This window comes from Condylura cristata, unplaced genomic scaffold (assembly GCF_000260355.1).
Source record: "Condylura cristata isolate star-nosed mole 26May11 unplaced genomic scaffold, ConCri1.0 scaffold00038, whole genome shotgun sequence".
NCBI lineage: Eukaryota > Metazoa > Chordata > Mammalia > Eulipotyphla > Talpidae > Condylura > Condylura cristata.
Window position 1 is genome coordinate 1,807,971 of NW_004567139.1, and position 26,879 is coordinate 1,834,849.

Sequence of the window (26,879 nt, forward strand, 5' to 3'; positions counted from 1 at the left end):
CATTTGTACCTCTGCTGGATGCCAGCCACATTCCCTCTCTTCCTGAATCCCCCACCCTCCCCAGACCCTCTTTTCTGGTCTGTGCCTTTTCTGAAAAATGCTCGCTAGCGCTAGAGCGCAACTGATTCAGCTGCTGAGTTTCTTGGCCTTCAAAGTGGCCGAGTTTTGGCCTTTCAGGTTCAGTCCCTGTACCAACTCCCCTGCCAGTATGAGCCTACTGTTCTCTGGATAACCTTTCACTGTCCCCCGAGGACAGCGTGGGCTGCAGGAGAGCAAGTCGGAAGAGAGCTGCAGCTCTTAACTTTTCCTGGGGCCTGTCACCCTGTCAGCAGCTGGGATTCGCTCCCCAGACCAGGAGGGGCCCACACACAGACCAAGAGGGCCTCAGCCTGGGTGACCAGCCAGGCCTCTTGCTGTCTCAAATAGTGCAAGGTGGCGAGAAAGAGCCACGGATAGTCTTTCAAAAGAACTTCTTCCGGAGATCTGCATTTTGGACAAAGCCAGGAATATACATCTGCTCTTCCGAAGATGCAGAGGGTCTGGGAAAATTGCTACAACAAATACAGCCTGTGGCCTAAGAGCCATGCCTTTTAAAATGTGGCTCAGAAGCAGCTAACGACATTAATAACAATCACTGTCTTTGCCCACTCAGTCCAATGTATCTTTTCACTTTCAATTTGATCCCTTCTGCTTCGAGAGGAGGAATTGGTGGAATGAGGACAGAAAAGGGCCAAATGCAATCTAGGTTACGCTCAGAACAAATTCAATGTGACTTAGGAAAAGGCCAAGGAGAAGGGCATTTCATTAGGCAATCAGACGCAACCCAAGTCACCACGCGAGTGTGTTCGCTTCTATTTATAGCCAAGGACACCAGCCTCTGATGGCTGATTCTGGGAATGGAGAAGAGTCACGTGGACTAAGGAGAGGGTTAAGGATGTGGGGAAGGTGGCCATCCATCATAGCAGGGAACCATCCTTGTTTTCACTTACTGGAAATGTGCAGAATTTGTTTGACTCATCCCAGATCATGGGGACAGAGGATGGGGGGAGCCAAACATAACGCCAGTTCAGGATTAAAGGGGTATGTTATGTTTCTGTCCTACAGTTCCTGCACAATCCTTATGATTTTGGTGAGGGACTGTTTTAAATGTTCTGTGTATCAAGGACTGCTTTCACTTGATGCTTCAGGAACCTTTGATGGCAAATGAAAGTTTGGAATCAATTTGGGTTTGAAACCCACCCAACAGAGCATTCTGGAGCTCTGAGCTATCAAGTATTAAAGCATCAAACATACTCAGGCTCTGCTTAGCCAATAACGAAGTTTTGTGGTTCTTCGGACCAAGCCGCCATCATCCCATTCTCCTTCACTCTGCCCCAGACAGGGCTGGTTCTGATACAGAAAGCAGCTGCAGCCAGGTAGACTGAAAGCCCAAGTCAACCGATGGTAAGGTCACCCTCTGAGCTGGTTCGGGGAAGCTGACTTACCATACCACTCATCAACCCACGCAAAAGCCTGTCTGTGTCCAATCAGCAGAATATCTCGGACCACCTGAAAAGGTAAAAGGAGGAGGCTGAAACGACACTGTATTTGGTGAAAACCAGCTGAGCACCAGACTGTTCTCATTTTCAGGAGCCCTGGTAATTGTGGATTTCTCTCTCTTTTTTTATTTTATATTTTATTTATTTATGCATACAGAAATGCGTTACAGTCCAGATATACAGAAGCACTTTTTTTTTTTTTTTAAGATTTACTTATTGGCCCTCCCTGGTGGTATAACAGGTTAGGACACAGCACTACAAGCTGGCCACACCTGCTTCAGTGTGAGCTCAATCCCCGGCCTGGAGCTGACCCACACAGCACAGCAGACCTCTCCTGTTTTGCCTACTGCTCTCCTCAGCAGTGTACTTTGTCAACTGACCTTTTCTGCTCCCCATTCTGTGTCTGGTGAACTCTTTCACTGCCTCTGCACCTCTGGCCTGCATCTCAGTGCTTTATGCATAAATAAATCTTAAAATAAAAAAGATTTATTTATGCATACAGCACTGGGGTACAGGCCAGAGAAGCAGAGAGGTGAGAGGATTTACCAGAGACAGAGTGGGGAGCAGAACAGGTGGATCCACTGAAATACACTGCTGAGGGGAGCAGCGGGTGAGACAGGAGGTCTGCTCTGCCCTGTGGGTCAGCTCCCTGGCTGGGGATTGAGCTCATGTGGCAGTGGCTGTGGGCAGCTTCATAGTGCTGAGACTTAACTCCTTGAGCCACCAGGGAGGCCCAATTGTGGATTTCTCAATCACACTGTCCATGATACCAGGGGAGGTGGCCAGAAACCAGCACTGTCCAGTGCTCACCCTCAGCTTCCTCCAGGCACCAACACATTTGCTGTGAATTCGCCTCTTCATCTTCCTTGAATGTCGGGCGGGGGCGGTGAGCACAGACCCAAGGCGGCTCCTTGGCAGACTCGAAGAGGTAGTTTGAGTGAATCCTGAGGCTAATCATCTTTGGCTTTTTCTCTTTATTTACCTTTACCTAACTAGCACAAGTTCTTTTCCTGGGGCCAGGAGTTGCAAGGGCTGGAGATCAAGAACAGTTTTTTTTGACAACAGCTCACTTCTAAGCAAAGAGCACTTAATGCTCTTTCTGATAAGAGAGTCCAAATGTTATTTAAAAATTTTTGAAATGAAAGTGTGGGGTACAGGGTACGTAATTATCCTTTCAGGTTGGACTCTCATGCAGTAGCAGGAAATTTAAGAGCAGGTCAGTCAACTATTATTGAAAGTGATGAAATACGAGACCTGAACTAGTATAGAATGTAACAGACATGGCAAACTGAACCCAAGACAAAGGGGGTGAAATTATTTCTTATGGTGACACAGCATGGCCACAGAAACTAAGAAAAACAATATACAGTTTGTGTGCGCTGAATTCACGGGGTTCTTTTGCGTCTGCTTTGACCGTGCTTTTATCCATTTCTTGGTTACTTCTAGTCTCCCTGCCACATTCCTGTCTTCCTGCCAAACAAATCCAGCAATTGTCAAAAACTCTCCTGGAAGATTCAAGCGTGTTTCAATAGATGAAGGGTTTTAATTCGGTGAATTTGCAGAAACAAGGGAAGCATTTATAATGAAGTGTTTATTACTCCGGGCCTCTGCATATCTAGCGAGGCTTTTATGACTGGGAAGGAGGAAACATGTAATGCACATAAGAAACAACACGGAGCCACACACACCGGTGTGCTGACTATGTGAAATTCATGGAAATCAAACGAACAGCAGCGAGGCATCAGTAAATATACCCATTACATTAAGCACAACACAGCTGTCTGCTGGAAACAAGAATTCAATAATGTGCTAATGGCTCACTTTCGAACATTTTTCCCCCTTAACTGTGAATAGATTTTTAAAAAACAAAGGTGTTCGGAGAAAGGCATCCCTGGCACTTCAAACCCATGCAAATGCCAGCCTCAGATGCTCATTAGTGACTCATGTGCCAAAGCAGGTGTGTTTTTGGGGTGTTGATAACACTTCATTATATTTGCAGAAGGGCAATGGGCTGGGTATTCCTGGAGCATTCATTCTTACGGGTATTTTAAAGAAATAGGTTCTGCACACGAGTCAAAGGCATCTGTGAGCAAAGAAACACAATAAGCCCAGGGGCAAGCTAAAGAGCTTTGCGAGAGGAAGTAATGTACTATCGCAGTGACCCCAGTAAGACATCACTTGGGTTAAAAACACCTAAAAAGGGGATGTCGTAGGAAGTCATGGAGAGAGAGCCTGGGATAGACACAGCCTGAGGATGGAAAATATTTAAGACCCCTGACTGACCTTTTTTTTTTTTTAAAAAAGATTTATTTATTTGTGCATACAGAACTAGGGTACAGGCCAGAGGTGCAGAGGCGGTGAGAGGATTCACCAGAGACAGAGTGGGAGTAGAACAGGCAGATCAATGAAATATACTGCTGAGGGAGCAGCAGGCAGGTCAGGAGAGGTCTGCCGTGCCCTGTGGGTCACGAGGGGCGAGGATTGAGCTCACGCTGAAGTGACTTTAGCCTCCTAGTGCAGTGCTTTAACCCGCTGCACCATCAGGGAGGGCCCTCTGACTGACCTTTTGCTTCAGAAGGGGCACAGCAGGAAAGCAGGAGTCAGAGATTCTGTCTCACTGGACCCCCACTTCTGGTTGGGCTGGCTGGGTTCTGGAGTACAGCAGAAAATAGGGGTGCATTTCTCTATTCAACACCGATGCTCCCAACTTGGTTCCTGACTCTGCTATTATCATGAAACAAGTCCAATCCATTCCTTGGACTGAGCCTCAAAATCAAGACATTTTACGAGCCCCCAACCTTGGTAGACAAATCCATCTAAGTGACAAAAAGCTTGGTGCATTAAGGTTAAGTTCTAGTGCCCCCAAAAGAATTTTAGAAAGCTGTTCTTTATCAGCTTTTAAATGGAAAAATAAACAGAAACCCAGCCTATCTGGAATGTAGAGAAAACTTGGGTAGTGTTATTTTTTACAAAAATGGGTGGTGCTTCGAACTGCATTTCCCACTTATCCCAAGAGGAAACTCTTGATGGGAACCCCCAAAACGAAAATCCTCACCAAGGGGGTACCTACTATGAAATCAACAAATTTGGCCAAAGGGAGTATTCAATTTTGTTTTGAGGTTGTTTGTAGCTCTTTGGTAACACAATTACTAAGTAAGCAGAAACTGTGTGGTGCAGGGTCTAATGGGGCTACTGGGGTTTCTTGTTCTGTCTCTTGGGGTGTCTTCGACCTTCACTATCTACATTACAGGATCTTTTCAGTCAGAACGATCCTTTGGGGCTGCATACACAGATAAGTCCTGTGCCTCTGTCTGGAACTAGATTAGCCTGGTGCCAGAGGGAGAAGTATTTTTAAGTTTAAATTTTCAAATATATTCACAACATACTTAGAGGTCACTAGACATAGAGGTCAAAGAATGAGAGATGAAGCATAAATCATGCCTGCATGGGAGGAAATGAAATCTGTATGTGGAGTAGATTTTTTTAATATAATAGGTTATTTTTACATCATTTTGTGCATTTTTCCATCTTAAAGTAGATTTCTATGAAAACAGCATTTTCTGGATACAGATGGCCGTGCTCGCTGGCCCATGCGCCTGACGGGTGTCTGACTCCACTTCACGGGAGACAGCTGCTTCATCCACGGCCCAGGAGCTCCTGGTTCACTTACCTTGTGTACAAACTGTTCCACTCTGGTCTGAAGGCCCCAGACTTCGAACTTCACGGTCACCAACTTGTAGGAGCACATGATGGGCTGATGGTTATCTCTCCAGCCTTCCTTTAACTTTCCCCGTCCTGTCTTCTCCGACCTGAAGTGCTTAGGATCCTGGACAAAATACATGAAAGAAATCGGAACTTAACAATCTCAACCATCACATATATAAAGTGTCGAGAATGGGCAAGTCCACAGAGCCAAGCTGCACAGAGACTGTTAATGGGCATAGCATTCCTGTGGGGATGATGAAAATATTTTGTGGGTAGGTCATGGGGGGAAAAAAAGAAAATGTTCTGTAGTTAGCGGTTATGTTAGCACAACTTTGTGATGGAACGTGTTAAAAACGGCTGAATGATACACTTAATTAAAAGTGTTGAATTTTATGGCATCTCAATTAAAAAGGGGTTACAATATAAATAGATGGTGAATTGGTAGCTCATCTATTTAAAGCTAGATTTGTGACACTGCTTTGCCTCTTTTTCCTGATCTCAGGACCAATAAATATTACTTTTAAAATAATGTCTAATTCATCAAAGTGGTTTCAACAACTTTGAACAATTATTCAGCAATATCTGTGTATATGCACAAAGGTAAGCGCATGCCTACCTATGACCCAGTGATTCTATTTCCAGATGAAATCAGTGCACACGGTCACCAAAGATTACCGCAGGGAAGCTCACACCAGCTTTAACTATAGTTGGCACAAAATCCGAACACCTCAAATATTTATCATCAGGAAAACAATTGGTGGTAAGTATACATTATAGAATAATACACAGCAATGAAAAAGAACAAGTTGTAGATGCCTGCACAAAAATGATGACCCTCACAGGCATGACACTGAGCAAAAGTAGGCAGATACAATGGTGTACACATTGTATGATTCCAACTTAAGCAAAACTTATCCTAAAATATCAGCAATCACATCTTGGAAGAGGGGCTTTATTGTGATGGGACATCAGAGAAACTTCTGGGATGATTACACGTTCTTTTGGATATAATGTGTAAAAAATTGTTGAGTTTCACACAAAAGAAAATGAAATAAGAAAAACAAAACTTTTTCTTAAAGTTAACCATTTAGTATTTACTCAATGATTGCCATGTGGAAATCAGCTATCAATGATTTCAGAGGGGATTATTGTTCAGAGACACCTGAAAAGAAATGTATAAATTCATAAAGTAGGAGAAATCTGCATACACTTACAAATATATTTATTTTCTTTAGTTTTATTTATTTATTAAAAAATATTTATTCATGCATAGAGAACTGGGATACAGGCCAGAGGTACAGGGGCGGTGAGAGGATTCACCAGAGACAGAGTGGGGAGCATAACAGGCCGAATGATGAAGTACACTGCTGAGGGGAGCAGCGGGTGGGTCTGGAGAGGTCTGCTGCGCCATGTGGGTCGCCTCCCTGGCTGGGGATGGAACTCTTGCTGAAGAGGCTGTGGCCAGCTTCAGAGTGTTGTGCTTTAACCCACCAGGGAGGGACCTTCTTTAGTTTTAATCAGTACATTGCCATATAACATTATGTAAATTTAAGGTAAACAACACGCACAATTTAAAAAGGTTCAAGAGATGTTCTCATTATCATAAAGAAGACCTTGCTTTGGGGGGTCCTTGTCTGGTCCTATGTCAGAAACCCCTCTGGTAGAAGGCTACTGGAATTCCTGTCATCCTTCAAGGGAAATGTGGAATCCTGAGGGGAAACAGCATCACAAACACAGGCGAGGAATGAACAGCAAAAGAATGACGGTCTCCTCTCCTGCAAGGGCCTGGTGGCCATGAGGAAAGGCAGGTCTTCTTAGACCAGGAGCCAGATTAGCCTGGCCTGCCCTAGCCCTCCGGCTAGACAGGGCCTCAGGGGTGGGCCTGGCAGGGAAAGTCTGCTTAGAGCTGTGGACAGGTTTGGTTACTGCGGTCAGGCTGAGGCTCTGGCAGGCCCATGTGGCACTGTGTCCTGGCAGGGGCTTGTGGGCCGCACCCACTCACCTTCCCCTACAGACCAGCCTCCTGTGAGGACCTTTTGTCAGGCTGCTTCCACAGCTGATGCTCCGCCAGGAACACGCACGGACCAGGCCCCATGCCCACATGAGGACAGTGCCAGGCCTGCAGCCATGTCCAGGTAGAGCTCTCAGCTTTCCCGCCCAGTCCCTAGTCCCTCTCTGAGCCCCCCCAGCTGTCAGGGTGACCCACCATTAGAACACCATCCACGACACGACTGTAGGATAAATAAAATGCACAGCCAGGAAATAAAGGCTTCTTATGTTCTTGCCTGCCTTTCTGGCATCTTTTCTGCACCACAACCCAAGCCACACCTCCAGTCTTGCGAAGCTCCTGGCAGCCCTGTGCTCCAAAGTTCCTCTTCCTCAATTTCCGTCTCCTGGTCAGCTCATCCACTTTGGCTGACTCTTCATCTTCTTTTTAAAAAAATACTCATTTATGCATATACGAGCTGGGGCACAGGGCAGAGGTGCAGGGGGTGAGAGGATTCACCAGAGACAGAGTGGGGAGCAGAACAGGCGGGTCTGCTGAAACACTGCTGAGGGGAACAGCGGGTGGGTAAGGAGAGGTGTGCTGGGCCATGTGTTTCACTGCCCTGGCTGGGGATCGAACTCATGCTGCAGTGGCTGCTGATGGTTTGATAGCACTGAGACTTTAACCCCAGTGCCACCAGGGAGGCCCAGCTTTTCTTTTTTCTAAGACTGACCTCAAACATCCCCTCTGACCCAAGGACCCCTTCAGAATGAAGGCACCTACTTTCTGCTCCCAAAGCCTCCTCTGCATCTGCCTGGCATCACAGGTCTGCACCTCTATCTCCCCAATACCTGATGTGTGGGTGCTCCCCCCACAGTGCTGGCACATGAGCTGCTGAACAAGCCCTTTCTGAATGAAAACTTGAACCCTGTGGGGACCCGTTACACACTCAGGGCCGGGGCATCAGCATCTCTATCCAAAGTGGGCAAATCCTTCCATCAAAGGTAGCCACACCCAACAAACTCCAGTCCCCTGGAGGGTAACAGGAAAGCTGGTTTCTTTCCCCACTTTTCCGTTGTCTCGCCCACAAGAGGCCGAGGATGAGTATGATAAGCACACCGATAACAGACTAGGAGACACTGTGGTCTGGGGCACAGGTGGCAGTTTTGTACCTCCAATGCCAGTTGAAGCAAGCCAGGAACTACCAGAATTGTCTGCCTAGGCCGGAGAGATTATAATTTAATGGTATGATACCCCAAAAAGGCAAAAGCTCAGAAACAAGCCCCTAAGAAGTGGCTGATTGACATCAGCTGTATTGCACATCCCAAGACAGTCAATGAAACCTTTGAGGAAAGTGTCTAACCCCACAGTCCAGGGCAGAGAAAGCTCTGCCTTCCCAAGACACCCTGGGACACAGGTAGAAGATGTGATGTTTACAGCCATGGAGCTAATTCCTACCTGCCCCATGTCCCTCCATCACACTACACCACTGAAAACGAAAAGACCAAAACTTCAAAAATGTACCACACCAGGCCCACTATGGCAGACAGTTTCCAGGGACCATTATCAGCAGCAGTCTGTCCCTCAGGTGCTGCATGCTTTTCCCTTGAGACTAACCTGGTGTGTGACTTGCTTTGACTAACAAAGTGGCAGAGAGACGCCATGTTAATTTAGCCCTTCCAGGTATCTCGTCTGCTGGGATACTGGTCACGTGGGCAGAAGCACACCCATCCCACAGAGCAAAAAAGCCACCTTTGGTAGTTCATTCCAAACATACAGTGCTGAGGAACAGATTTGCCCAGGGAATCCCATCAAACGGCAGAACGGTGAGAATTTATGCATACAGAACTGGCGTACAGGCCAGAGGTGCAGGGGCAATGAGAGGATTCACCAGAGACAGAGTGGGGAGCAGAACAGGCAGATGGACAAGTACACTGCTGAGGGGAGCAGCGGGCGGGTCAGGAGAGGTCTGCCACGCCATGTGATCTCCTCGGGGCAGGCGGGAATCGAACTCATGCGGAAGCGGCTTTACCTTCTCAGTGCTGTGCTTTAACCCGCTGCGCCCAACATGCTGCTGTTTTAAGGCGCTCAACGCCAGGATGGACTGTTAGTTAGCAAGAAATAACAGAACAAATACAACTGGAGCACCAATGATGGAGAATGAAGGCTTCCTTGTCCTCTCACGGAACACCCCAAAAGTTCATGCAGTAGCCACACACCCAACAAACTCCAGTCCCCTGGAGGGTAACAGGAAAGCTGGTTTCTTTCCCCACTTTTCCATTGTCTCGCCCACAAGAGGCCGAGGGTGAGTATGATAAGCACACCGATAACAATCTTGACACAAGACATGACCTCTGTGCTTGGCCAACCAGGCCATGCAAAGTCAATCCTCGTAAACCTGAGTGGGGCTCGTCCCACTTGTGTGAAGAACTGGATAAAGAAAGACTGTTACGGAGCCGGCAGCAGAGGGAGGCAGGAGGCCAGACTCCCAGCAGCCCTATGTGGAGGAAACAAAGGAGCTGGTGAAGACAGCAAGCATGGGAGGCCTGGGAGGGAAATGCCACAGAGACACAACTGTGTCCTGAGCTGCCCTGTTCCTCTCAGACACTCCAGTGGGCCAGAATGTCTGACAAGCTACACTCCTTGCTCCTCTCCCAGGACACAAATCTCTGATTCACAGACTGGCCTCAGCTTGTTTCTTCAGTCAACCACTGCTGGGTTTGAAATGACACCTCTTCTAGAATCTTCAGGTACATTCCAGACATTTCAAAGATAAAACAAGACTCTACAGTATGTAACTGGAACACCGGTGGGTTGGATTTCTAAAGCAGCTAAGAATTGTGGGACCTTGGGTTCCCTGGTGGCACAAAGGGTTAAATCTCAGCACTATGAAGCTATCTGTAGCCATTGTAGCACAACTTCGATCCCTGGCCAGGGAGCTGACCCACAGGGTGCAGCAGACCTCTCCTGTCTCTCCCACTGTTCCCCTCAGCAGTGTATTTCAGTGGATCTGCCTGTTCTGTTCTTGTTCTGTCTCTGGTGAATCCTCTCACCTCCTTGATCGCTAGCCTTGCATGCATAACTAAGTAAATCTTTCAAAAACAAAACAAAACAAACTGCAGGGTCCCACAGCAAAGTTCAGTTCTGAAAAGTGAAAAGGACTACTTGCAGAGCAAAAACCTTGGAGATGCTTCAGCCCATGTGTGATTCCAGATTGCACCCCCAAAATTATAAAATTTTGTTAGGCTATTGCCAAATAAAGTCTTGGGGAAAGTCTAGATGAGGATAAGATGTGTGCTATATTTTAAAGATTCAGGATAGAAGTGGAAGCTGGAAGTGAGACTTTGGTTTCATGTCCTTGATTTTATAAATAAGGACACAGGCCCTAGAGAATGATAGATTTTGCCCCCAAACCACAGGTGCTCAGTAATGGGCCGAGACTGGAATCCCAGCCTTCCCTAATTCTAGGCCGATGTTCTTTCCACTACATTTACTTCTAATATTAAACAGCGAGAGGGTATTTTTTGTTATAGCCAGATGCCAAAGAAGCAATTAACAATTGGGCTTTTTATGGCAACTGTGTGTTGATATTTTTTTTTTCACAAGTCTGGTGTCATATCTACAGCTGCTGATTTCATCTAGTAAACCGCATCCGTGGCCTATAATTAGGGATTCACTTTCAAAGAGCTGGAAGGAGGTAAGGGAGAAGGATTCACCAGAGGACTCCTTTAATCAAAACTCAAGATCAGAAATGAACATCCAGCTGAATGCCTTTGAATGAAAATGAGCCAAAAAAAAAAAAAAAATCTAGTCAAACCATCTAGAACATTCTAGTCACTACAAACTTTTCGACCTTTCCCCCTTGCACCCCTCCTCCCCTCTGCTTGTTCTGGTTCATCTCCTGATACCCATTCTTCTGGAAATTATTTTCTTATTTTGCCACTGGAGTCTGGGACATCTAAGCAGCACATTCCTGTGATGGTGGACCTTAAAACCTTTGACTTCTTATTACTTTTTAAAAAACACTTATTTATGCATACACGAACTGGCATACAAGCCAGAGGTGCAGGGGCAGAGGATTCATCAGAGACACAGTGGGGAGCAGGACAGGCAGATCAATGAAGTCCACTGCTGAGGGGAGCAGCGGGGAGACAGGAGAGGTCTGCTGTGCCCTGTGGGTCACCTCCCTGGCTGGGGATCGAAATCGTGCTGCAGTGGCTGGCAGTAGCTTGATAATGCTGTGTCTTTAACCCCTGTGCCTCCAGGGAAGCCTGACTTTTTATTACTTTCAAATTTCTGGTTTGTGTTTCACAGCTTTTGTAGAATTTGGTTCTGGTTCAAACTGTATTATATAAGTTCTTTCTAAGAGATCTGGATTGCTTTTGTGTTTTAAACATTTACTGATTTAAAATGAGGTTCATAAACCTCCATCTTCATCTCCCATGTTACAACCCCCCCGGGCCTACCCCACACTTCAGGTTCAGGGTTTGGCCTATTTGAAAAGGACACAGAGTTGACTTTAGTGTGAATGAAAGATGAAAATCCCTTGAGATGTCTGCTGGATCTCCCCAAGCGCAACTGGAAGACAGAATACAGGTTGTTAAGAGGGTTGAGTGGCACCCCGTTCCCCCCAACAAGATCTGTAAGTGCTGGGGAGATTCCCAGTACTTACAAAGGTGACCTTATTTGGGCAAAAAAATCTTTGGAGATGCAATTAAGCTAAGGATCTCAAAATGAGATCATTTTAGATTAAGAAGGTGGGCTCTAAATCTAATGACTTGTGTCCTTACAAGTGACAGAAAAGGACAAGAGAGACAGGCAGGCACTCGGCAGCGGCAGAGGCAGAGGGTGGAGACAGGCAGCTGTCAACCAAGGACCTCCTGGGGTCGCTAGGGGCTGGGGGAGGCCAGGGGGGATTCTGCTCCAGAGCTTCACCTGGATGTTGGAGTGTGGCCTCCAGAGCTGGGGGAGAAGTCTCTGGCATGAGAAGGCTACCCCCCAATGCCACTGCTCTAAGGGTTTGGGGGTGGGGTCTGGGCACCCAGTGTTTCAAAAGGCAAGGCTGACTGACTGCTAGAAGGTACCAGAAGCACCCCTGTGCTCCAGGTGAGGAATGCGAAGTTCAGAGGCATTCGGTGACTTACCCACCGTCCCCCAGGATCAAGCTCTGGAGGACCTGACTTCCAGTCTGGGCTCTCCAATACTTCTGCCACATGGACAGGACATTTGCGTCTGAAGTTCTGGCACGATCTGTCAGAACAGCTCTTCCATCTCCTCATCTATAGGCTGACGTCAATGCTAATTCCCTTAAGCTTAAATTAAATTGGGTAACATAGGCAAAGTCCCCGAACTGACACCCCACAGAAAGTATGTGATTGTGGGCCTCTCTGGTGGCACAAAGGGCTAAATCTCAGCATTATGAAGCTATTCGGACCACCGCAGCATGAGTTCGATCCCCAACCAGGGAGGTGACCCACTGGGTACAGCAGACCTCTCCTGACCCGCCTGCTGCTCCCCTCAGCAGTGTACTTTGTCAATGCGCCTATTCTGCTCCCCACTCTGTCTTTGGTGAATCCTCTCATTCCCCTGAACCTCTAGCCTAGATCCCAGCTCTTGTGTGCATAAATAAATAAATCTTTAGAAAAAAGTGTGTGATCCTAAGTGAAAAGCACGAGAGACAGACACATCCTTACAGATGGTGTAATGCAGTTTCCTCATATCAAGCTCCTCGAAAGTGAGGCAGCCAGGATACCCCAAGTGTTGGAGGGTTACTCTCTTTTTTTTAAAACAAGATTTATTTATTTATGCACACAGAACTGGCCCAGGCCAGAGGTACAGGGGGTGAGAGGATTCACCAGAGACAGAGTGGGGAGCAGAACAGGCCGACTGACGAAGTACACTGCTGAGGGGAGCAGCGGGGAGACAGGAGGGGTCTGCTATGCTGTGTGGGTCAGCTCGAGGTGGGGACTGAACTCGCACTGAAGTGGCTGCGGCCAGCCTGCAGTGCTGTGTCCTAATTTGTTGCGCCACCAGCGCGGGCCTGTGGGTTACTCTTAGTTACTGCCTTGTTATCCTGTGGTTGAGGGGACAGAAAAGCCAGGACTGCCATCTTCATGCAGGTGTGCCAGTGCCAGTGAGAGGTGGGTGGGTGTCTCCTCCTCAGACGCTGTCCCCCATCAGGGTCACAAGTACCGAAATCCCGGGAGAAGGGCCTCTGCTTGCTGGACTCTGCAGCCAGGCTCTGGGCCAAGACAAGGGGTCATCTCCAGAGCCCCCACTTCTGCTTATGCTTCAGAGGTGGCTACACCCTGTTCCCAGTTGAAGGAGCAGAGAGCAGAGCAGGCGCCCCCCTGCTGCTCATCCCAGAAGGAAGCCACCTCACGGGGGTGAGGGGCGTGTGCTCCATGGGGCGATGCTAGTGTCCATGATGTGGTTTGCTGGCAATCTCCAGCTAGTAGAGCCACAGTCAGTCACGTGCCATCGCCCTGCGTGAACTCACAGCATCCTCTCTGTGTCTGCCTTTCTATAAGGACACCAGCCCTGGTGGGTTAGGGCCCAGCAACCTCACTTGAACTTGATTACCTCATAAATACTGTTTCCAAATAAGGCTGCACTCAGTCGGTGGGTTGGGGGGGGGGGATGAGGGTTTCTTCTTTCTTTTTATTTTTTCTAAGATTTATTTATTCATGCTTATAGAACTGGGGTACAGGCCAGAGATGTGGGGGTGAAAGGATTCCCCAGAGAGAGTGGGGAGCACAACAAGCAGATCTACTAAACACACTGCTGAGGGGCGCAGTGGGCGGGCCAGGAGAGGTCTGCCGCGCCATGTGGGTCACCCCCTGGCTGGGGATGGAACTCGTGGCTTCAGAGAGCTTCATAGTGCAGTGCTTTAACTTGCGCCACCAGGGGGAGCCCAGGGGATGCGGGTTTCAACATATCTTTTTGGAAAGACAAAATCCGAACCAGGTTGGAGAGGTTTCCCAAGGCAAATATTCTAGATTCCCCTGTGACTCCTCCAGTGTCTGCCTGCTCCCTGGGTATTAATGCTGAACTGCACACTAGTTGCGGCTGGATTCACTGGGTGACTCGGATGTTCCCTAAAAGCAACGCTTTTGCCTCAATGACCCTTGAGGGCCCAGCAGTTGGCTGGTGGTCTCTAAACTCACCCAGGGAGAGCGCTGACTCCAGATCCTGCTGGCGCTCCCCAAGGCTTGACAGATGACAAGCTGGACCCTGGTAGTTCAAGCCCATCTGTGTGGAGGAAGGTGGGCTGGGGCCAGAGTTGTCTCCCCAGACCAGATGGACTTTGCTGGCTACCCTTCCCTTGTGGGTAGGTCCTGTGCATAGGGTCGGTGTAAGGAACACGGCTACAGCCACCACCTGAGACTTGCTTTCTTCCCAGGCTTCATTACCCACACGTGATACCTGACACGTGATTGCAGAAAGTGCTGAGGGCGCGAATATCCGCCTATGATTATGGACACCCGGCAGAGAAGCTGGAGAGCAAGGGGTGTGTGCATGAGGAAGTTCAGGCACCTGGCCGAGAAGCGAGAGACCGAGGAGGAGAGAAGCTAGAGAGAGGGGGAGCTTGGTTGTTGCCTGTCTTCTGCGCCCCTGTCCGCTGGTCTGCTGTGTGCCCAGTCCCCTGCTTCAGAATTAAAGGCTTGTCAAATCCATCAGAGGCTCCAAGATTCTTTTCGTTTTTAAAGATTTATTTGTGCATACAGAACTGGGGTACAGGCCAGAGGTGCAAGGGGGAGGTGAGAGGATTCACCACAGTCAGAGCGGGGAGCAGAACAGGCTGACTGATGAAGCACACTGCTGAGGGGAGCAGCGGGCGGGTCAGGAGAGGTCTGCCTCTCCATGTGGGTCAATTCCTGGGCGGGGATCAAACTCACGCTGAGGTGGCGTTAGCTTCTTAGTGCTGTGCTTTCTCCCGCTGCGCCACCAGAGAGGGCCCTCCAAGATTCTTTTCTGTCTACCCAAATCAACAGTGAAGCTGCCTGGTCTGGGACCATTGCACCACAACCAGTCACATTCCAGGCCTCACCTACCTTGCACCTGGGCAAGCAGGACAAAGAGCCGGGACTCCTTTATCAGTGTGGCCCATGTCCAAGCTGCCCTGTGTTTGTCAGAATCAGCCTCACGCCTTGGAGGTGCAAGGAGCCCCTAGGAGCCCAGGGCCTGGCTGGAGCGTGGCTTGCATCTCAGAGGCAATATTATTAGCTGTCGTTCACTGAGATAGAAAGTCTGCGTGATTAATTATGCTTTCAATTGAAACCACAAAGGAATCTACCCAACAGGGGCTTGCCCTGTTAATTGAAATTAGAAGTTTTTGATAAATGTTATAAATGAAAAAAGGGCTAAGCAGTAACTGGATAGGACAGGCTACATTATGTAACTACAATGCTCAGGCCTGAAATGAGGGACATTTGCTGACTTCTGGAACTTTTCTTGTAGACGCCAAAGTGTTACAGGTATTGTTCTCATTCCCCTTCAATGAATGGCCATTTCAACTTGGCAAAAATTAACCCTAAATTTGGACTAAGGTTTCTTGAACTTAAACCCTAAAGGCAAACACCTAAAAATGGAACAGGGAACTACACAGGGAAGGAACGACCAGAGGTCACCCAGGGCTGGGATGGGATTGGTGGCTGAGAAAGAGCTGTGAGCGCTCCAGCCTACTGGACTTCTTTTGGATGTGATGACCACGTTTTAAATTTGTGGTGACAGTTGCACCGATCTGAATATACGAAAACTTACTAAATGCTACACTCTAGATAGTGGGTTGTATGGTATGTGAACTATATCTCAATGAAGCTGTTCTGTTAAAGAAAATCAGACCTCAGGAGCCTTCAAGCTACTTGAGACTTGACCTAAAACTTGACTTAAAAGGTCAACGGCTGTGTAGCAGCTTAAACCTTCCACCCCCCACCCCCATGCAAATTGTAGCCAGAAGCAGCCGATTCTTGCTTTGTTAGCAGTTAATACCTAAAGTGCTATTTTTAAAGCCTTTGCTCTTGGCACTGAGTGTACCGCAAACACAGTGATTCTGCTCTGCCTCGGCAAAGGGACTCTCTTAAAGGAGCTTGACTCAGAAGATGTGCCTGACATGTAGAAAGGCAGAGAGAGAGCTAGTGGTGGTTGACGTAAGTTCGGGGCTAGAAAAACTCAAAACTCTGTTTGAAGAGGGAGCATGAGAATGGAAAATTTGAGTACAAACCACAAAAACGAATCGTTAGCGGTCTCCGGCCTTGGAGGTAGCCACTGCTGATGGCTTTCAGGAGCTAGAGAGGAGGAAGGCAGAGGGAGCCACAGGGAGGTGGCTGAGAGAAAGGAAAGGTGGGAAACACAAAGTAGCCAGTGGCTATGAAGTGCTTGCTGGACACCAGCGCCTGCTTTGCGCTCTTGACATACTCACTGAATCATTGTGGGATAAGAAGTACATCTGGGGCCCTCCCTGGTGGCGCAGCGGGTTAAAGCACAGCACAAAGAAGCTTAAGCCACTTCCGTATGAGTTCGATCCCCGCCTGCCCCGGAGGAGACCACATGGCATGGCAGACCTCCCCTGACCCGCCCGCTGCTCCCCTCAGCAGTGTACTTCATCAACCTGCCTGTTCTGTGCCCTGCTCTGTCTCTGGTGAATCCTCTCACCCTCCGCATCTCTGGCCTGTACCCCAGTTCTGTACGAATAAATAAATAAATCTTAAAAAAAAAAAAAAGAAGAAGTACATCTGACTTGACTCAAGGGGGGCTCAAGATGGGGCAGGAAACTGGAAGATAGCATGCTTGCAGGTGGGGACTTTGAGCTCCACCCACTGCCTGCTACCCACTGACCCCCGGGAGGTAGAGCCTGGAGGCTGGAGGCCAAATGCTATAACTCTTTAACAAGAACATCTGGGAGCGCTTCCAGGTTGGGGGGGGGTGGCACCCCAGAAATGGGCTGCATCCCTGCCTCGTACTTTGCTCTATATATCTCTCCCATTTGGTACTCCTGAGTAGAACCTTTGATAATAAACTCATCAATGTAAGTAAAGTATTTTTCTGAGTTTTGTGAGCCTTCCTAGTACATTCTTGAACCCTTGTTGGAGATCCAGGGAGCCCCCTGACCTGTGGAAGTTTGGTTGGCTGGAGACTTATGAATGGCATCCAAAGTGGGCGTTGTCTTGTGGGATCAAAGCTAACTCCAGGTAGAGAGAAGGAGGTGTAAAGTGAGGGAGGTCTGCACTGGGTGAACTGTCAGTGGATCTAGTTCAGACCTGCATTTCGGGAAACTAGGACCTAGACCTGAGGAACTGGGAATACGCCGGTCAATCTGGAACGTGAAGGCAAATGAAGGATTCCACTTGAGGGCCTGGGGCAGGGCAGGCAGGGAAGCACCATTTTTGAACTTTAGCACTTTGGGGTTTGAATAGAGGATACTGAAACTTCTAGCAGGTTATTTAGACTCTTTGAAACTCCACCTCCTTGCGTAGAAAACAGAGAGGAGAACATCTATTTCATCTGATGGTTAGGGCTAAATGATGTAACTGAATAAAGCAATTCAGCAAGGGGTTTTATTTTTCTCAAAAGTTAGTTCCTGGCCCTCCCTGGTGGCACAGCAGGTTAAAGTACAGCACTGAGAAGCTAAAGCCAGGTCTGCATGAGTTTGATTCCCTCCTGCCCCAGAGGTGACCACATGGCGCGGCAGACCTCTCCTGACCCGCCTGCTGCTCCCCTCAGCAGTGTACTTTGTCCATCTGCCTGTTGTGCTCCCCACTCTGTCTCTGGTGAAGCCTCTCGCCACCCCTGAACCTCTGGCCTGTACCCCAGTTCTGTATGTATAAATAAATAAATCTTAAAAAAAAAAAAAAAGTTAGTTCCTGTCCTTCTAAAGCCAGGTTTCGCAATTCTGTGAGGAAATCTGTTGAAACTTCTAAGGCCCAAGTTAATGAGCTAGTAATTGTATGTCTTTCTCTGGGCCCCTTAACAATAAAAGATGAAGACAAGCAACTTAATAGAACCTATTCTTTCCTGGATATTTTTGGAGCAGAAGCTGAACAATTGCACTTGGAGTCTGAATAAACAGAAAAAGTGGAGGAGAGAATCACTGGTCAGGCTTTATTTCTCAAGGGGAAAAACACCACTTCCGTTATCACAGAGCATCACCCTAGCTAATCAGAAGCACCTTGGGCAAGGTCAAGCTGGAGGACCTAGTGGACACTGGCCTTGGATTGGAGGAAATAAAGTCAGGTGAGGGTCACTCCAGGCAGCCCGGACACAGAAGCAAACTGCAAGTGTATATCATCATCAACATCATTGCTGGCATGGAGGCGTTGGGTGAGATGCCACAGATGGCATCAGATGCCAACAGATGGCAAGAAACTCAAAGGCACTGACCCTCCCTTGGTCAGGGGACATGCAGGTTTGCAAGGCTACTTCCTTTTCCCTCCACAGTAAGTAACAGTGGCTACAACACGTGAACACAGAGAATGGCGTGCTCTCAGGCAGCGTGGCCCTACCGAGAACAGATCATGGCTGTGACAAAACAAGGTGCCCCTTGGCCTTTGGGGGAGCAGCTGAGCCTCGGGCGATGTGGCTCATCTCTGACCAGAGTATCCTCCCCAATTTGCCCATCAAACAGATCATTTTCTGGAGGTGTCACAAGAAAGGGTGGGGCAATTTGGCTCTAAGGCCCTTTGCCCCAGCCTGGGGCCTTTCCTGTGGCTCCTTGGGCCCCCTCCTCTGGGTGGGCATTCAGGGCGGGGCCCAGGTCCATATGCTTTAAGGTTTCCAAGGTGATTCTGATCTGACTTGGGAACTCTGCTCTCAGGGTCAAGAAGTTTTAACTTAATGAGACATCAGCAGGAGTTGATGTGGCTGGCTCAAGGCCTAAGCAAGTTGTGGATCTCATGCCTGTTTTCTTGAAAGTACAGAGGGAGGATCTCACTCCATGAGATGGAACTGAAGGACTTGGAAGCATCTGCTCACTGCTGGCTGACAGCCGTGGGCCCTTTGGCATTTGCCTCCTTCTTTTCAAAGTCTTAAGTGTTATTTTTCTAAAATACACCTGGTAAGGAGACTGAGGGTCAGTAGTGAACTGGACACCAAGGCTGCTGTGGGCACCTTCCTGAGCCTCCAGAGCCACCGACTGTCCAAAGTTGTCCAGTCCACAGTCAAGATAACTTCTTCAGTTTCTGAGAGGTGAAGCAGGTACATGCCACGGTGAGTGCAGTTTAGCCAGCAACATAAGTAATAACAAAATGGCTTTAGTTTCCGGGCCTCCCTGATGGTGCAAGGGGTTAAAGTCTCAGCACTATGAAGCTATTCGGACCACCGCAGCACGAGTTCGAGCCCCTGTCAGGGAGCTGACCCACATGGCGCAGCAGACCTCGCCTGTCCTTGCCACTGCTGCCCTCAGCAGTGTATTTCAGTCAATCTGCCTGTTCTGCTCCCCACTCTGATGAGTCCTCTCATCCACCACACCTCTGGCCTCTACCTCAGCTCTTGTGTGCATAAATAAATAAAATAAATCTTTAAAAAAAAAATGGCTCTGGTTTCTGAAGAATCGTGCTGTACCTGCAGAAGTTTCCGTAATCTTGGGCACTGAGGACATTGGAACCAACCCTCTGATCCTCTTCTCCATTCTTGCCAACAAGCAAAAGGCTCAATAAACACACTAGTGGCATCACTCCTGGCGGCTGTTCGCACTGGGTTTCTACTGAATCACCAGTCCAGCAACACATCTTGAGACCTCAACTCCAGGGCACAGCATTTATTAAGTGCTTACTGTATGCCAGTTTTTGAATCCCTTGACCAGCCTTTCACATCATGTCAATGATCTCATCTCTTCATGCAGCCTTTCACTCGAAAGGAGGAAGAGATTCAAGATGCAGTAACGGGAGGTGAGGATGTGCACTGGCCGTGATGGCGTGGGGGGCTCCCCAGAGCCAGGCCCTTCTTATCTTAGGGACGAGTCAAGCAGACACGAACGCCCAAGCTGGCGATTCCCTCCCGTAGTTTCTAGAGGTCACATTTTATGCAGACACCTCTACAGCAAGCCCAGCTGCCTCGCCGTCCATGGATGTTTTGCTTGGAGGAATCCTCCCTTTTGGGACATGGAGTTGATCCCCATGGGCTCTTTCCATGGAATCAATGACCCAACTACCATCATCATCAACTTCACTCCTGGCTGAGACTTGGAATCTCTGCTTTTGATCTGGCATTTGCCTTTACTTTGTTTGACCTACTTGGCCTGGCATTTCACTATCAAATCCAATTGGTAAGATTTGCAACTGTACTGTGGGCACCGAGGTCTGGGGGATCTCACTCATGCAAATTACTGAATTTGTTTAGACTGTTTTTCCCTTGAACAACGGAAAAATAAAACCCCTTTCTGTAGGATGGAGTCGGCCAAGGCTGTTTCTCCGGTTCCTGTTAAAAATTGGCTCTGCTTAAAACAGCAAAGGAAACAGCGGCAGTTTAACAAATCAGTTCCAGTCAGGGGACTTCAGACGACCAGACGACCTGGCTCTCTTTTATTTGGTAGAAATGAGACAGAAAGAGAAACCTACTGGTTCCTTGGGAAATAAGTTGCACATTATTGGTCTAAAAATGCTGTAGCTAGGGTTGTTGAGGGCGGGTTTCATTTCATGAACAATATTATTGTTGCCTCTTAAGAGGACTGTTGAGGAAAGGGGTTAATGGAAGAGGGAGGGGAGTTGGTTGACCAAATTGGGGGTCCTAAACCTCTTGATGTCCAGGGGGCCTGCCCTCATCCAGCTCAAAGACACCAATGAGTTGCCTCGCATGGTGTCTGGTGGCTGCTTCTCTTGCAACTTGCAGAATTAAAGCCAATTCCTTGGCTTGGCATTCAAGGCTGCCTCTCCTGCTGCAGCTACTCAGTGGCTCTTGAATTCGCACTGGAACTCCCTGCCTGGGCCCTCACTTATGTAGCCTTTTCAGTTCTCATTCATTTTCAAGTCAGTTTGCTCCCAAACAAGCATAGGTCAGAGGGTAATTTCATATGGCTTTGGAGTGGGGACAATTTGGCTGTCTCTAGAAAGTTTTAGATCTACATACCCATTCCCAGCAAGTTCACTTTAAGAATTTATTCGACAGGATTTTATTTTTTAGTGCAGCACCCAGAAGATTTTATCTGAGGCGATTTCCTGCAGAACGGCAAGAGCAAAAATATGGAAACACCCCAAGTGTCCACCACGTAGAGAGTGGCCGGCACTGCTGTCACAGTGAAGTGGCCAGCTGGTCTGGTCAGGGGCGGCTAGGTAGGTTGCAAGGTGGTTAGTAGAGCGGAAGCTGACTTTTAGGAAACGATCTTTTCTGTTAAGCAAAATTTTGTTTTTAACTTTTCAAGGGAAAACAATTGAAACAACTTGGGTGATTTGCGAGAATGAGCTCCCCAAGACCTCTGCATCCCGTCACCAACAGCTACCTCTGGGAAGAGGCGATGTAACACAGGGGTGGTTCTGATGCTACATATTTATATTATGTCAGATTTTAATTTTTATGAAGAGGAGTTTTTAAAGGCCCAGTTCAGACTCCACCTCTCCTATAAAGCCTGCCCAACTGCTTCTGTTTATGGGGTGTTAGTGCTTGTGCACAGGAGTCTGGGGGTGCTGAAGGCATTTCTCCCGCTGCCTCGGTGGTGTGGTCATTTAGACTCTTGTGTTGTGAGCCTTTATCCTCCCACCCCATCCATGTTCTGGAACATCGAGGAGTGGCAGTTTCCCTCCACCCTCCCTGGGACAAAGCCTTCCTGGCCAGGCTGAGGCGCCCCCCTCCCACACACAGGAAGCCACTCAGATATCACCTCAGCCACCCTCTGTGCCTTTCCAGTCTGTCAGCTGGACTGGCGTAGCACACGTGGTCTAATTTGTAACAGGAAGGGGCGTGGGGGAGAAACAAAGCCCCTATCTCAGGGGACCACCTAGCCTCCCGTGTCCACTGTGAGGTCACTGCAGCTCCACGCTGCCCCTGGGGGGCCACTGTAGGCCAGGCCGCTGGAAAATGGTGCCTGCCCTCCTGGAAATGGTGTCTGTGTTGTTTGCGGCATTGAGGAAGCTGCACAGGTGAACGTTCTCCTCCCCACAGCCCCCTGAAAGCCCGTCAGGTACTGTCCCGGCCACTTCCAGGGGCTGCCGCCACGTGCTTCCTCTGGATTTCTACCAGCGCTGGCCTCATGTGACCCCAGCAGGGGGCAGGCCCAGAGTCCCGTGATGCAGCTGCCATCACTGGGGAGCACCCTGGCAGCAGAGTCGCGCTCCCTCCTCCCGGGCCGGTGGTGCAGTCAATTCTTTTATTATCCAAAAGGCATCCAGCCCCAGGAAAGTTGGAACCCATCACAAAACAGCTGCGCGACTCTCAGAAAGAAACAGATGGAGGGAGGAAAAAGGGAAAAAAATGACAATAACAACACAACAACAAACCGAACTCCACAACGTATCCCAGCACGACACCCCAGCTGGGGGAAATCTGGCCACTTGGCGATCACTGAAAAATTTCACCACCCTCCACCGCCAAGACGCAGATCAAAATGAAAATATTTTTAATTTGAGGGAGCTGAGTGGTTTGGATGGAGTGCTCTGTACTGAGGGGACAGCTGAAAACGACAATATTTACTCATTTTGTCTCGTTTCCCTTTCTGGGGACATGTCCTACTTAGCAAGCAGCATTTAATCTCTCACCCTTGACAGTTATCGGAAAAGTTTAATGTCTCTCTCTTGGTCGCGGTCTCTATCCCTTCAGAGGGAATTCAACAGATATTTAGGTCGGTGTGACCAATGACCTGGCTGCGGAAGGGTTTCTCGGTCCAGGAAGACGCTGCAATCCAGGAGTCTGCAGGCTGAGTTCAAAGCGTTTCCACTGTGACCCAACTTAAGGGGACGCTCTAAATCAAATTCTACCTAAAAGCTCCCCTGCAGGGTCCTGTGTCCAACTCACCCCATAGGGCGTCCACGCTCTCAGACAGCCTCTCCTTATCCTTCCTCCTTTCTCAAGACCTGAGTTCAGGACCTTGTACATTTCCCCATTAAGACTATTACACTCTGATGATTGGTAAGAGTTAATTAAATACTAAGTTAATTAAACACTTTGAAATTGAACTGTGATGGATACAGAAAAAATGAAACGTATACATACAGGAAGGGGTACTGGACAGAAAAAAAAAACAAACAAAAAACTATTACACTCTGGGGGCCTCCCTGGTGGCTCGAGGGGTTGAAGCACAACACTGTGAAGCTGCCGGCAGTCGCTACAACACGAGTTTGACCCCCAGCCAGGGAGCTGACCCACACGGCCCAGCAGACCTTGCCTGTCCTTGTCTACTGCTCCCCTCAGCAATGTATTTCAGTCGATCTGCCTGTCCTGCTCCCCACTCTGTCTCTGGTGAATCCTCTCACTTTCCTGCACCTCTGGCCTGTACCCCAGCTCTTGTATACATAAATAAATATAATCTTTGGGAAAAAAAAAAAGAAAACTACAGCAAACCATTACGCTCGATCTATCTCAGTTCGATAGAGACTTCTCAGATCAGCCAAAGATCAGGCCCAAAGGGTAAACACTCAGTCTCTGCAGCCTCGTGCCTGGCACAGAGCCTGGCACAGAGCCTGGCACACAGCAGGCATTTCATGAATAGAAACTAAAGAAATTCATGAATGAGTTTTGCTCCTGGTAGGTTTTACGGACTTTCCTTCCCCTCAATTGTTTTACAATAGGGAGACCTCTCAAATCTCAAATCTGCCCCCGTGGGCGTTTTGGGGGCTTCATTCTCTGTTGTGGGACATCCTGGGAACCTCAGCCTCCACACGGTAATACCTTAGCCAATACTCTTTCCCTGCGGTGGGGGGAACCATCAAAAACGTCTGCAGATGCTGCCTCGGGCAAAGCTGCCCCCTCTGGAGGACCACCGAGCCACCTCTGCCGTTTATTCCACAAATCACTGAAGGCAACAAAAACATAGCACCCAAAGACCCTCTACTTCAACCTGCTCTTAGCAGGGAGTGACACTGCTTTTCTCTCTTTCTACTCCAGGCACCTCTGAAAATCTGGTAGCTATTTGCCCTCTACATCTGTGTCTCCAGGGGATACATAGCAGCAGCTAGGGGGCCCACAAGACCCCAATTCTCCAGTCTCTCCTGGTCTTGAATGGCAGCCAGGTCCTGGGAGCAAATGGAGTTGGAGCACTGGACGTCACCGTAGTCAACACGCTCGGCCTCTGATCACAGACAGCTGAACCTCACTTGCAGGGATCATCCAGGCTGGACTAGTACTGTAGGTCGGGTATTGAGGTATGTTCTTGCACCCCCAAACTGCCAACTCGGTTTTGCCGGTGCCCTCTGTGGGCAAACTGTGACTTACTACACGGAGCCTCATTCCTGGGCTGGGATCTTCTCCTTGAAGTTCTGGCAGACCATCAAAGGTCTGGGGTAGGAATCTTGGCAACGAGACGAAGCCACGTACCAACCACGTAACAAGCCCAACCTGCTTGGGTTGTGGCTTCACCTCCCTTTTGCTGCTCTGGTGGTGCTAATGGGATGGGCTGCAAAGAGCTTGACAGCTGTGATGGGGGACAGGGTCTTGGTGGGGGTGTGTTGCGCCTAATGGAGGCGATCTCTTCTTGAGAAATCACACCGATTTCTCTTTCTTACATAGGCTGCTGGCCTCAAGAGGCGGCGACAGACACGCGAACAGAACTCGAGACTGAGAGGCTCTTGGGACTGCAGCCCTTGATGTGACTCGGCACGCGGTGCTGGGCTGGGCTCTCCGCTGACCCCAGGCCTCCAAATACCCTTCACATCCCTGGCGAGACGAGGGCTGCCAGGCAGAGGGCTCCCAGCGGAAAATTCCCAGCTTCGGTCACCTTAATAAGACAGGTGCTCCTGTCTGTAGGGTTCAGAAGTTTCCAGGGAGAAGCAGAAAAAAGAAAAGAAAGTGTTGCAATCCCCTCCTTTGGCCTGGCTGGCAGTTTGTGCGATGGGAGCCGTGGACAGCAGTGACCCAGATAACCCTGGTCTGAATTCACAAGCATCAAAAATCTCGCGACAGCCTGCCCACCAGCCCTTCAGCTTTCTGCACAGAAAACGTGTTCCTGTTTATGATGCCGACAGCATCAGCTTACAAAGATGGACTGGGAAAAAGAGCTGGGGAAGCTTGTGCTTCGGATAAAAAAACAAAAGAGGATCTTGATGCACAACTGTTCGTTTCGCGGCAACAGATTCATTTTAGTTCACAGCACCGGTTCTCACCCTGTCTCTGCCGGAAGGAAAAACAAAGCCCCTGGCTCTCACGCAGCCATTCAACAACTGTGTCGTGAGCACCTGTCCCATGTCGCTACCCTGCTGCTGAGGTCGGGGATGAAGCGGGCAGCCATGTTTGTGGCGCTCACAAGAGAACCTGTGAATGCAGCGTGAGCTAGAAGCCCGGGACCAGAACTCTGCTGGCTTCCAGATGAGGGTGGGAGTGGGGTGTCCGGGAAGGCCCCCGCAGAAGTCATCACTGAGCTGAGCAACAATGGTTGGATGCTCCCCAGCTGGGTGCCACAGAGATGGGAGCCCTGGAAGGGGACAGGGCCGAGTGTTGTCCCCAGGGACTGTGCATCCCCCAACCAAGGAGGGGTTTTAAGCAGAAAATGACAAGGTCAGATTTCATTTCAGAAGGAAACCCAAGGGGTGGAGAGGAGGATGTTAATTATTTACAGTGTGCAGAGAAGCAGTTTGTTTGGGAATGGTTTGCCTTGCGAGTTGGCTGTTTCCCTTATTCTGGGTCCCTGGCTAATGATATTCACAACATAACAAGCGGCTTGGAGCCCAACTTCCTTCCCTCCCTCCTGATGCGTGCATAAGCAGCCTGGATGTGGCAGTCCAGAGTGTGTGGAGTTGGGGTCTCACGAGGTCTACTTCTCCTAAGATTTAATTGTCGTTCCCAATTATGCCTTGTTCTCAGGGCTGTGACTGCTGGGCTTGGTGAGGAAGGTTCTAGCTGTTGCATAGGCTGGCGATCCTCTGGGGCAACAAATGTGCAGGGCTGAGCCTTCCGGGGCTCAGTGTTTACTACGCTTGCAGTAGCCGACGCCTCCAGGCCAGGCGGGGGTGACTCAGAGCCTGCGGGCTGCATGCAGAGTTCCATTCGCCTCCCATGTCCTCGTCGCCTGCTGGCGTTCCCAGACCCAGCACCATCAACATGCGGGGCCCGCTTATCCTTTATGAGTTTGGGGTTGCCCTACGCATCACAGGACATTTGCAGGATCCCTGGTCTCTAACCACTAGTTGCCAGTGGCGCTCCCAAGTGGCAACAACCAAGCCGTCCCCAGATGCTGCACCCCTGGATAGCTTGTACCCCACTGCTTTTCTCAGCAGCACTCAGACTACTGCTCTTGAACTTGCACTTGCTGGTGCACTCTCCTTGTTTTCCTTGGAACTCTCTGGCCCATTCTTTGTAGCCTCCTCATTCTGATCCCTAAATGCTGTCATCCCTTAATGCCCTGACCTGAATGTCTTTCCCATGACACGATGCTTTTTCCTTCTCATCCCTCCCAGGATTTAAGCATTTGTCAAACCTGTCTCCAATCCAGTTCATTCATCTCGGTTCCAAACTCTTTTCTATTTGTTCTAGATGTCTCATTAGCAGCATAACATCCACCCACCCACCCACCC

General features: G+C 49.0%; 1 protein-coding gene across 3 annotated transcripts in view; it reads right to left on the bottom strand.

Moving 5' to 3' along the window:
• PITPNC1 (phosphatidylinositol transfer protein, cytoplasmic 1) overlaps nucleotides 1–26,879 on the bottom strand; it is a 239,540-nt gene that overhangs the window by 17,175 nt on the left and 195,486 nt on the right. For all 3 annotated transcript variants that reach the window (XM_012733098.1, XM_004693447.2, XM_012733100.1), the window contains exons 7-8: nucleotides 5,209–5,364; nucleotides 1,485–1,548 (exon numbers count right to left, since the gene is read on the bottom strand). In XM_012733098.1, coding sequence (XP_012588552.1) covers nucleotides 1,485–1,548; nucleotides 5,209–5,364 — 220 coding nt within the window. The remainder of the gene's footprint in view (nucleotides 1–1,484; nucleotides 1,549–5,208; nucleotides 5,365–26,879) is intronic.